At 40.1% G+C, this 12,825-nt stretch overlaps 1 protein-coding gene across 3 annotated transcripts in view; it reads left to right on the top strand.

Annotated features, from left to right (window-relative positions):
• Positions 1-12,825, top strand: part of ZBTB25 (zinc finger and BTB domain containing 25) — a 52,113-nt gene that overhangs the window by 5,372 nt on the left and 33,916 nt on the right. For 2 of the 3 annotated variants that reach the window (XM_081509913.1, XM_081509914.1), the window contains exons 2-3: positions 7,809-7,988; positions 10,980-12,205. In XM_081509913.1, coding sequence (XP_081366039.1) covers positions 7,816-7,988; positions 10,980-12,114 — 1,308 coding nt within the window. In that variant the 5' untranslated portion in view covers positions 7,809-7,815 and the 3' untranslated portion in view covers positions 12,115-12,205. Of the gene's footprint in view, positions 1-7,808; positions 7,989-10,979; positions 12,206-12,825 lie in introns of those variants that run through there. The other variant, XM_081509912.1, reaches the window with a different exon arrangement.

Here is a 12,825-nt window from a genome sequence, read left to right as displayed (position 1 = left end):
CTAGATGGGGATTTTGAAGAAAGGGTACTGAGTTTGAAGTCAGACTTGAAGTTCTGCCAGTACCATTTAACAGGTAGTTATCTGACTTTGGGTACCTTTCCTGCCTTCTCTGAGCTTATGGTTTCTTAACCTGAAAATGGAAATAATACAGGATCTGCTTTAGAACTTCATAGGATCAAAAAAAAAGATAGTGTAGGAGAGAGATTCTCAAAGTGTGGTCCACAGACACCTTGAAGTTTCCTTAATTTCTTTCAGTGGGTTTACAAGTATCTCCTTTTTGCCAAGGCAATTTCTCTTAATACATTTGAACCAAAACAACATGTAGCAACAGATGGATTAAAAAGGCAGAGAAAAGAACCCAGCTAGGTTTTTAAAGCCAGATATTAAAGAAGATTGCAAAATATAAGTGCCACCCTTCACAGTGGATGAGAATCCACCTACCCAGTGCAGGGGACACAGGTTCAATTCCTGGTCTTGGAAGATTCCACGTGCTGCAGAGCATCTAAGCCCACACTCCACAACTACTAAACCCATGCTCTAGATCCCTTAAGCTACAACTACTGAGACTGTGTGCCACAACTACTGAAGCCCACATGCCCCAGAGCCCACGAGCCACAACTTCTGAGCCCACGTGCTGCAAATACTGAAGCCCAAGTGCCTAGAGTCTGTGTTCTGCAACAAGAGAAGCTACCGCTGTGAGAAGCCCACGCAGCGCAACGAAGAGTAGCCCCAGCTTGCTGCAACTAGGGAAAGCCCACACACATACACAAAAAGCAGTGAAGACCCAGTGCAGCCAAAAATACATAAATATTTAAAAAGTCTGATGCCACTCATCTCACTTTAAAAAGTTATGTTTTAGAATATATGTGTAACTTATATTAATATGTAATGGGTTTATTATTTCAAACATTAAAATTTAAAAAATTTCTCACTCTAATTCTGAATATGATAAATAGAGCTGAACATAACCCACATAACAGCCCTTAGTACTTTTCTTAAGAGTGTAAATGGATCTGGAGAACAAAACCATTTAGAACAGCTGATAAAGGGTAATGACTGAATAGTTCTATCAGGAAAATTCTGCAAATGAAAATTGTAAACTTGAAAAAAAGTTTGAAAATGACCTATGGCATTAGAGAGTGACAAAAAGCAAGCAGAAACTGGAATGAGGTCTACACTTGGAAGAATGGAACAGTTGTGAGTAATTTTCCATTTTTATGGCTTTTAGCCTGAGAAAGGCCCGAGTTGGGGACATGAGGGCATGCCTAAAACTGTGATAGTAATCTGTAGTCTTACTTGCTTGAAGAAAAGAGGACAGAGTTCAGAGTGACCACATAGGTAGAAAGTAGGGTGGAAAATCCTAGAAAGGTTGTTGAGGGGACCTCCAAATACTGTGTATAAACTCAGCTTAAATCTCTTGCCAAAGAATGCTCAAACTACTGCACAATTGCACTCATCTCACATGCTAGTAAAGTAATGCTCAAAATTCTCCAAGCCAGGCTTCAGCAATACGTGAACCATGAACTTCCAGATGTTCAAGCTGGTTTTCGAAAAGGCAGAGGAACCAGAGATCAAATTGCCAATATCCGCTGGATCATCGAAAAAGCAAGAGAGTTTCAGAAAAACACCTATTTCTGCTTTATTGACTATGCCAAAGCCTTTGACTGTGTGGATCACAATAAACTGTGGAAAATTCTGAAAGAGATGGGAATACCAGACCATCTGACCTGTCTCTTGAGAAACCTGTATTCAGGTCAGGAAGCAAGAGTTAGAACTGGACATGGAACAACAGACTGGTTCCAAATAGGAAAAGGAGTACGTCAAGGCTGTATATTGTCACCCTGCTTATTTAACTTCTATGCAGAGTACATCATGAGAAACGCTGGGCTGGAAGAAACACAAGCTGGAATCAAGATTGCCGGGAGAAATACCAATAACCTCAGATATGCGGATGACACCACCCTTATGGCAGAAAGTGAAGAAGAACTAAAGAGCCTCTTGATGAAAGTGAAAGAGGAGAGTGAAAAAGTTGGCTTAAAGTTCAACGTTCAGAAAACTAAGATCATGGCATCTGGTCCTATCACTTCATGGGAAATAGATGGGGAAACAGTGGAAACAGTGTCAGACTTTATTTTTTTGGGCTCCAAAATCACTGCTGATGGTGATTTGCAGCCATGAAATTAAAAGACGCTTACTCCTTGGAAGGAAGGTTATGGCCAACCTAGAAAGCATATTCAAAAGCAGAGACATTACTTTGCCAACAAAAGTCCGTCTAGTCAAGGCTATGGTTTTTCCAGTGGTCATGTATGGATGTGAGAGTTGGACGGTGAAGAAAGCTGAGCGCCGCAGAATTGATGCTTTTGAACTGTGGTGTTGGAAAAGACTCTTGAGAGTCCCTTGGACTGCAAGGAGATCCAATCAATCCATCCTAAAAGAGATCAATCCTGGGTGTTCATTGGAAGGACTGATGTTGAAGCCGAAACTCCAATACTTTGGCCACCTCATGCGAAGGGTTGACTCATTGGAAAAGACCGTAATGCTGGGTACGATTGGGGGCGGGAGGAGAAGGAGACGACAGAGGATGAGATGGTTGGATGACATCACCGACTCGATGGACATGGGTTTGGGTAGACTCCGGGAGTTGATGATGGACAGGGAGGCCTGGCGTGCTGCAATTCATGGGGTCGCAAAGAGTCGGACACGACTGAGTGACTGAACTGAACTGAACTAAATCTCTTGCCAGCCCTGAAATGTATATGTGTGTTGAGCAGCCTCCAAACGGCACATCTAACACAAAAAAACTCCAAACCATAGTGGAGGCAGAACTTGGGAGTTTAAGTTCAGCCTAGTTAATTTGCAAAAATAAAACAAAAAAACATTGGTGCTGTTTGGAAGAATATTATAGTACCTAGAGTCTTTAGTAATGACAGTGTCTAAGATATTATCCAAAATGATGAGACACATGAGGAAACAGGAAACTATCATCCTAATTGAGATTGACCCCAAGATGACACAGAGGTTGAATTTAGCTGAGACGATTTAAAGCAACTACTGTAACTGCTGAAGAGTGTAAAGGAAAATGAGGTCATAATATGTGAATAAACTGGAAATCTCAGCAGAGAAATAGAAACTTAGAAAAACTGAGATGAAAATTTTAGTCCTGAAACTATATCTGAGATAAAAAATGGGTTAACAGGAATGATGGTGAACTTGAAGATAGGTAAATGGAAATGATCTTATCTGAAGCAGAAAGAGAAATTACTGTGTGTGAAAGTTCTCTATAAACTTCAACACTCTATATTAACATCAAGAATTAATGGGTTTCTTTCAAGGCCTAAACTCACCTCTTTCCTCTGCATATGGACTGACTTCATAGTTTGTAAATCCATGCCATCTAAGAATACTCTGAGATTCTCTCTCCTTACCTCAACCATGTACTTTCCACTATCAAAAAAAAAGAGATCCTTTTTTTTTTCTCCAAGGCTCACTGCTGCACTTATACTTTTGATTCTATTCTTTCCAGCTTCTAGAGATTCTACCCCTCTTCAGCCTGGAAATCTTTGATCTGCTCTTCCCTCAATATCCTGTTCTATCTATACCCACCCTCAATGGCCTCTGCTTTCTAACATCCCCCTGCAATCAGATTCTTTGCTCTTTCCCAGAGTGTTGAGAGAGGTCACCAGAAACCTCTTGGTCAGCACACTTGGGGGGTGTTTGTAATAGGCCTCATCCCCATGTTTCTCAGTCACTCCTCCCATCAAGGTTCTTGCCTTTTCTTGCATTAGTCACTGCATCCTGTCCGACTCTTTGCGACCCCATGGACTGTAGCCCGCCAGGCTCCTCTGTCCATGAGATTCTCCAGGCAAGAATACTGGTGTGGGTTGCCATTCCCTTCTCCAGAGGATCCACCTTTTCTTTACCTCCCTCAATAGCAATGTATTTTATTTCTCTTCGTCTGTCTAGTTGTATCCGTGTTTCTCAAGGATTCATTTTTAGTTTTTTTCCGTACTTTTTTCTCATTTTACTTGGTAATCCCATCCATTCATGGTGACTTCAGCCCAGTTATTTCAGAGGACCTCCGCTCCAGTGCTGCCTGTTGTCTCCACTGGTAACTAGACATTTCTACTCAGATGTCCTAGGGTGGACACCTCAAACTCACTGTGTCCAAAATGAAGCTTCTCTGTTACCGAGCCAGTTTCTGTGCCTCTCCTCTGGCATTCTGCTATACTACCTGTATATCAACACCTTGCACATGGCAGTTCCTCTGCAAATAAGATCCTGAGGAATGAATGAATTCTTCCAGCTGCCCAAGCTGGAATTCTGAAACTCACTTTTGACTTGATCTTCTCTGTGACTGACCACATCCAGTTCTCTGCCAATGCATGTCAGTTCTCCATCTGGCATATCTTCTTGTATTCCTTTCTTCATTCCCACTGCCATTATTTGGATGTTACAAAAGACTACTTGCTGGTCTTTATTGCTCCATGCCTTTTCCTTGTTAATCTTTTATATTTGTTGCTACTAGAGCAGTCTTGATTCTCAGGCCTAATGATGGTGATTTTACTCATTCTTTTTTTTTTCTGCCTGGAATGCTATGTTCACCTTCTCCATTTTCATCTAAATCCAGTTCAAATGGCTTATTTCTCATTGGGTTTCCTGTCATTTATCTCCCCCTCATGCTCTCCAATTGCTCTCATGGCACTTATCACTTTGCTTCATATCATAGTTACTCTGTTTTATGTTTTGTCTCCCCTATTAGCTTATCGACTGCAACATCATTGTAGTTTTTTTCTGTCCCTGTGCCTTGTACGGTGCATGCTTTCAAATACTTTCCTTTATTAAATTTTTCTTCACAAAGTATTTGTTTGGTAAATGAATTTAACTGTTACTCATAGACCATTAACCACAGATTTTTATATATGTGGCTTTTTAGTGTGTGCTATTTTCATTTCTACATGGTTCAATAGTTCACTATACTAATGCACTATTTATATATACCATATATATATATAGAGAGAGAGAGAGAGAGAACTGTTGAAAATGTTTATGATCCAAGGGGGGGGTTTTGGAGACAATTTGTAAGACTGGCTTAAGGTACTTCAACCTTAACTATTTTATTGAATCTAAGATATTTTTCACATATTGAAATCTCCAATATAGAGTTTTAATTTGATTTTTTAATCTCTTTATAAATTGATGGTATTTTAGAATCAGGGAAATGTGGTAAATACAATAAATAATGACTTTTGATTAAATGGCCTTTTGGAACAATACCCACAACTTGGATTTTTGATAATGTTCTTAGAGGATAAGCTCGGGTTGCTGTAGTTTCTGTTATCTTAATTTCTTATTTTATTTCTGCTTAAAAGCTTTTAAAATGAGATAGAAAGGGATATGGGTTTGGTTTTGTTACTCGAGGGAGGACCAGGGGAAACTATTATGTTTGAATTAGGAGAATTTTTTAAAGTAGTGTGTGAATATAGAGTTAAAAGAGGTTTTAGGATTCCTAAAGTATAATATTATTCATATAACAACCTTCTTAAGGGATATATGGGACTTCCCTGGTGGCTCAGACGGTAAAGCGTCTGCCGACAATGCAGGAGACCGGGGTTCAATCCCTGGGTTGGGAAGATCTCCTGGAGAAGGAAATGGCAACCCTCTCCAGTATTCTGGCCTGGAAAATCCCATAGACGGAGGAGCCTGGGGGGCTATAGTCCATGTGGTCCCAAAGAGTTGGACACGACTGAGCGACTTCACTTTCACTTTCAAGGGATATATACATATGCAGTAGAAATATGATAACGTACAGTAGAGTCATAAACACTAAATCAAGATGGTGGTTGCAAGGAGTGGGGGATGGGTAGGGGACAGAATGAGGGAGAAATGCAGTGGTTTTCTACCCTATTTGTAATTGTTTACTTTCTGTGCCCAGGGCCAGGTGGATGGGAGATAGGTGCTTGTTACATTGTTCTCTTTATCTACTTATCTGTCTGAAATACTTCAGCATATTCAAACAGGATAGTTCCCCCCCACCCTTAACTCCCTGCTCTCTAGTTTCCCTGGCAGAAAGGAAAGTGGTTTCTTTGAACCTTTCCAGACATGTGTACATAAACAAGAATATATTTATGCATAAATTCTTACCCCACCTTTAAAAATAAAATAACCACTCTACCACTTTTTCATAAATAGTAGTCTTCTCTACACAATTTTACATTTTGCTCTTTTTTTTTACTTAATATGTATTGGAGATTATTCCATATTAGTACATTAAATACGTGGTTTTAACAAAAATAGCTTTAACCTTTTATCAGTAATAATTGCTTTTGTCTTTACCAGTTTTAAATGTTTATTTTGCTGCATCACATTTGCTTAAGTAGCAGGAACCTGGGTTTCTCCCTGATTCTTCTTTCCAGGTATTCCTCTGAGACTTCCCAGGGTGCTTGATGACTATTCCCTCTGCTCCTTCAGTTGGTGGGTTGTGTCTGTTTTGGGGAGGTGGAGAGGGAGGACCCTGGGGGTCTGGAGTCCAGTGCCCAGGTTCGAATCCCCAGCTCTGCATCTCACTAGCAGCGTGATCTTGGGTCAGTTAACTCTCTTTTCTGATTGTTTCCTCACCTGTAAAATGGATTGATTATTTCCTTTCTCATAGAATTGTATTGAAAATTAAATGAGTGAAAAATTCCTGACACACAGGAAACATTATAAACTGTTGACGACTTTAATTACCCATCACTCAGCATTTTGTAGCCCAAGCTACTGCCAGTCTCCAGGCAGCTAACCCCCCACTCTCATCACTGACCTCCTTAAGATTTTGATCTGTCTGGTTAGTGAGTAAGCTTCATTCTTTTTTTAGGACCTGCTCTTTTAGAGGAGGTTCTCCCAGACCCCAGTGATACCCTTTATACCACAGCTGCCTTCTCTTTGAAGCACTAGGGCTCTCTGCACAGTTGAGGTGGAGAAGGTGGACGGAGCGGATGGCACAGCCTCCCGCTTCCAGGGTGCCCTCAAATGTTCTTGCTGCTCTGCTCACACGAGGCTTCTCCACCAGAATTCTTTTGCATGTTCTTCCCGAGGCATGATTTTTTCCCCCCTGAGACCAGTGGTCCCATCCAGCATTCTACTTCTTCGGGAACCTCCATGCTTGTATGTATCTTGAGTCCAGTTAAGGTCAGGGCTTAGGTTCTTTCCCACTGGGCTGCAAGCCTCATGTGGCTTGACATCTATTTTAAGGGCTTCTGTGACTGATAAGTTTCCCAAACTTTATGTGATAGGCGGCCAGTGTCCCCTGAGTACACAGAGGATCCCTGAGGAGCAGGGACAGCTCTTGCCTAGCTAGGACACACTGTAATGTTATTAACATTTATAGTCAACATTTAAACAGTAGTTTCCATTACAAGGTGCTTTTCTTGTAACTTATCTCATCTGGCTCTGAGGCAAAGATCAGTACCTCATTCCCATTTTTGCCAGTGAGGAAACTGAGGACTAGAAACATTGTGGTCACATAGATAAAAAAGGACAAACTTCCTCTTTCACATCTTTGGTACCCATAGCAAGTCAGTTTCTTACCAGATTTTAAAAAAGCCATGTAAAAAAAAAAAAGTCCACGTGTTACCTTTTCAGTACAGTTGATATCAGTTATCATAATGGGGTATTTAATGTTAGCTAAGTTTAGGGTTAGATTAACAGTATTGAAAACTGTTGAGTAATTTCATTTAGATTTAGGTCTCCCTGTCCTCTGTAGGTTTGTGTGAACTATGGCCAATTTGGTAAAAAAAAAAAAAAAAAATCTATATTGTCCTTTTTCTCAGAGCCACAATGGACACAGCTAGCCATAGCCTTGTCCTTCTGCAGCAGCTGAACATGCAGCGAGAATTTGGTTTTCTGTGTGATTGCACTGTTGCTATTGGAGACGTCTACTTCAAAGCCCACAGAGCAGTGCTTGCTGCTTTTTCTAACTATTTCAAGATGATATTTATTCACCAAACAAGGTAAGGAGATGCTTTTGTAAATCAGAAGAATTTTTAATACTGTGATATAGCTAAGCTTTATTATAACATCATTTTGGGTTTTCTTTTTTATGGGATCGCCTTAAGAAATAATAATTATCATTTTTTATACATCTGTAATTAAGCTCCGTATAGGATCCATAGTGGAAGATAAGAATGAAAACAATAATAGGTAAAGTTTATTTGCTTAATCCCATAACCAACCACTAAGCATTTATCTAATGTAAATTGTACCATTATCCATACTTTTTTAGAGAAAAACTGTGATTGAGTTATTAAGTAACTTGTCCATCTAGGATTACACGCACAGCTAATAAATGAAACTCAAATGCAAATGTGTGCTCTTAGTCCCTAAGTTGTTGATTTCTGTTCCTTAACATTTTCATAGCAAGATTCAATGTCGTAACTCCACCCACCTGGTGGTGGTGGTGGAGGAGCCCCGCCAGTGGGCGGGGCAGACCGTCCCACCCTTTCCTCCGCGGCTCGGCCTCTCCGCAGGCAGCGGTGTCCTCAGCCCGTTTCTGTGGCCGCGCCCCCGAATCCGACCCTGGGTCGAGTGGCGCCGTCTCCGCGGAGAGAGGGCCGATATTCCATATTGTAATTCAAAGGTCATTTGTTTCAAATATTTTTTCAAAAAATTTTTAAAAATTTAGATTAACTCAACATGATAGGGAGAGGAGTATAAAGTGGTATCCAGATTCTGAGCTCTTGATAAAGAATAGCTTTAATGCATCTTAGGTTAAAAGTGATGGAACACTATGCTTTTTTAGAAGACTTCACATTTGGCATTTCTGTCAGTCCAGTGGTTAAGATTCTGTATCCCCTGCAGGGGGCGCAGGTTCGATCTCTGGTCAGGGAACTAAGATCACAGGCCAGGTGGCTTGGCCAAAAATAGAAAAAAGACATTTATAGTCTAAGAGAGAGGTAATGCACGTAAGGAAAATAATTGCAGTGTAATTGATCTCTTTGTGCCTCAGTTTCCTTATCTGTAAAACACTAGAATAGGATATCCACTCCATGGTGTTGAGAAGATTAAATGGATTAATAATATTAAAATGTTTGGAACAGAGCTTTGCACTGTTAGCTGCTGCTATTAATAATTTCTGTGATGTCTATAGTCGAAGTGCTGCACAAAGTAGACTGGAGTGTCAGCAGCCTTATTTTGAGAGGGTTAGAACAGGTTTTACAGAGGCCCTGAATCTTAAAGGATCAGGAGGAGTTTTTCGGATGTTATAGAGGCATGCCAATAATTGCAATTATAGGCGAGGAAAAAATGCACAAAAACATATGCATATATGAACCAGGCTAGCACATTCAAAAAATGGTAAATCAGAATGATTGGCATATATGATAAAAAGGGGAGAGGAGATTATAGAGTCAGGGACAGGTCATGGGTAGCCTTTTCGATCACACACAAGTTTCCTCTCCAACTTGAGTGTCAATGTAGAAACTATATTAGGAACGCCACCTTCACATCAGTCTCATTTGAGAGCAGTGAGTTGGTTTAGCTCTTAAAGCACCCGTTGTGTACCAGGCACCATGCTAAGCTAAACTCAGGAGATGCACAGGTAACAGGCCTGCTCTGTGATATTTCTGCTGAGTAACTAAAATTCCTCATTTAAAAGACCTCTGTGCTGATATTAAAAAAAAAACAAACCCTGCCACAGACCATGGCAATGAGTGGGTCAGAGGTAAGAGTGAAACCCAAGAGGTAATCCTAAAATATCAGGACTAAAGAAATGTATTGCTGGCATACAGACTGCTTTCTGATGTGTTGAGGCAAACTTTCGTTTCAGGGAAGGTAAGTCCATCGACAGATTCCATTGTTCCTTGTTATCCAGTCTTTCCCTCAGGTTCTTTTTATCTTAATTTTAACAGAGTGTTTCCCGATTTCTTGTTACACAATTATTTCCATCTATCTTCTGAATTCTAGATTCATATGTGAAAAATTGGGCTTGAGATTAATTTAAAGCTTTTCAAAATTACACTTGTATTCATTTGTGATTTAAAGAGTAGATATATTAATATATTTGGAAGCCAAAATAAGGTGAGTATGATTTAAATTCTATATGGTGCCAATTCCAATAAGCCCTTTGAAATTTTTAAATTATTTTTTATTGTGGAAAAATATATATAAACATAAAATTTACCATTTAACCATTTTTAATTGTACTGTTCAAGGGCAAGAATCATATCCACAGTGTTGTGTAACTATCACCATTACCTATTTCTGAAACTTTTCATCACCCCAGAAAGAAACTGTAACCATTACATAATAACCCCCCATCCTCTCCACTTTCAAGTTCCTGGTAACCTCTAATCTAGTTTCTGTCTCTGAATTTTCCAAGTCTAGATGTTTCTTACAAGTGGCATCATATAAAATTTGTCCTGTTGTGTCTGGCTTATTTCATTTAGCATGTTTTCAGGATTCACCCATGTTGTAGTATATATCAGAACCTGATTCCTTTTTATGGCTGAGTAACATTCCAGTGTACATATATACTGCATTTTATTTCTCCATTCATCTATTGATAGATAGTTGGGTTGTTTTCTGCTTTTGGTTAATGTAAAATGCCATTGGTTTATGGATTTCCGTTTGAGTCCTTGATTTCAGCTCTTTTGGTTATATACCCAATAGACTGTTAAGTTCCTTAAAGGGCAGGGTATTTGTTTTTCTACCCCCTGCATGCAGTTTTAGTGCATATCACTTAGGAGTCACTAAATGTTGAACTAATCAGAATATCTGTGTTTCTTAACTTTAGACAGTAGATTGAATATGTGAAGACTTGGTGCTGGGCCATAAAACTGGTATACAATGAAAATCTGAGCTTTTGTTGCTGTGTTTCATCAAGGCAGATTGTTAAATTAGAAGTTAGGAAGAAACTGCTTTAGCCTAAAACTGTATGCTGTTAACTAAAAGGCCAACTGGGTTGTTTCATTCTATGTGGGTCTGTTTTTTTTTGTTTTTAACAGTGAATGCATAAAAATACAACCAACTGACATCCAGCCTGACATATTCAGCTATTTGTTGCACATTATGTACACGGGGAAAGGGCCAAAACAGATTGTGGACCATAGTCGTTTGGAGGAAGGGATTCGATTTCTTCACGCCGACTACCTTTCTCACATTGCAACTGAAATGAATCAAGTGTTCTCACCAGAGACTGTGCAGTCCTCAAATTTATATGGCATTCAGATCTCAACGACCCAAAAAACAGCTGTCAAACCAGGGCTGGAGGTCAAGGAAGCTCCTTCCAATAACAATGGAAACAGAGCTGCTGTCCAGGGTGACCACCCCCAGTTGCAGCTCTCTCTTGCTATTGGGCTGGATGATGGCACTGCAGACCAGCAGAGGGCCCATCCTGCCTCCCAGGCCTTGGAGGAGCACCAGAAGCCCCCAGTGTCCATCAAGCAGGAGAGATGTGACCCAGAATCTGTGATCTCCCAGAGCCGCCCCTCACCCTCATCAGAGGTGACAGGCCCCACTTACACCGAAAGCGGTATCAAAATACACTTATGCCATTACTGTGGGGAACGTTTTGATTCCCGTAGTAATCTAAGGCAACATCTCCACACCCACGTGTCTGGATCCCTCCCATTTGGTGTCCCTGCTTCCATTCTGGAGAGTAATGACCTTGGTGAAGTGCATCCACTTAATGAAAATAGTGAGGCTCTTGAATGCCATAGGCTCAGCTCCTTTATTGTCAAGGAGAATGAGCAGCAGCCCGACCTCTCAAACCGGGGTGCCACAGAGCCTTTGCAGATCAGCCAAGTGTCTTTGATCTCCAAAGACACTGAGCCAGTAGAATTAAACTGTAATTTTTCTTTTTCAAGGAAAAGAAAAATCAGCTGTACCATCTGTGGTCATAAGTTTCTCCGAAAGAGCCAATTGCTGGAGCACATGTACACACACAAAGGTAAATCTTACAGATATAACCGGTGCCAAAGGTTCGGTAATGCATTAGCCCAGAGATTTCCGCCATATTGTGACAGCTGGTCTGACATCCCCCTGAAAAGTTCTCGTTTGTCGCAAGAACAGTTAGATTCATCTTGTGCCTTAGAGTCAGAACTCACACAAGAAAATGTGGACACTATCCTGGTTGAGTAGCGGTTTCTCCTTCAGAACTTTCATATCAGTTCTGAAAAAGAAAATCCACGTGTGTTTTTTTGTTCATAAATTATTTTCCTCCTCAAGTTCTTTACCATTTATCCATAGTTCTAAGGTTGTATATACTACATCTTTTTACTGTAAAGATATATTGATACATGGCTGCCAAAATGTAACCTTCCATTAGGGCTGTCTTTTCCTCAGTTAAATCACAATTTAGAAATGAGAAATCAATGTGGAAGTGTGGAAGTTTTTTCAGGTTGTAGAATCTGTAAAAGCAAATTGAATATGAAATAAGTGTAATCTTTTTTAAAGAATGTTCTAAACTATCACTTTTGGTTAATGTTCCACGTGAATTAAGCCCCCGTGAGGATTATTTTAAAATGTTTTCTGCCATATAGGAAATTAGTAGTTATATTAGTATATAAATATATGTTATAATGTATAAAACATTTGTTTGAGGGCATAACTGTACCAAATCATGAGTGGTTTTAAATTACTGTTTATTTGCTAGTTCTGCAACATCTTGCATGCATGTGTGTGCATGCTTAGTTACTCAGTCAGATACTGGGGTGTGATTCTTTGTGACCCCACAAAGTGTCTGACTGTGACCCCATGGACTGTAGCCTGCCAGGCTCCTCTGTCCGTTGGATTATCCAGGCAAGAAAACTGAAGTGGGTTGCCATTATGTGACTTTATTTATTTAACATT

The sequence above is a fragment of the Giraffa tippelskirchi genome, chromosome 7, assembly GCF_054371585.1.
Source record: "Giraffa tippelskirchi isolate mGirTip1 chromosome 7, T2T-mGirTip1v1.2.pri, whole genome shotgun sequence".
NCBI lineage: Eukaryota > Metazoa > Chordata > Mammalia > Artiodactyla > Giraffidae > Giraffa > Giraffa tippelskirchi.
This window is presented reverse-complemented; position numbering and strand designations above follow the sequence as displayed.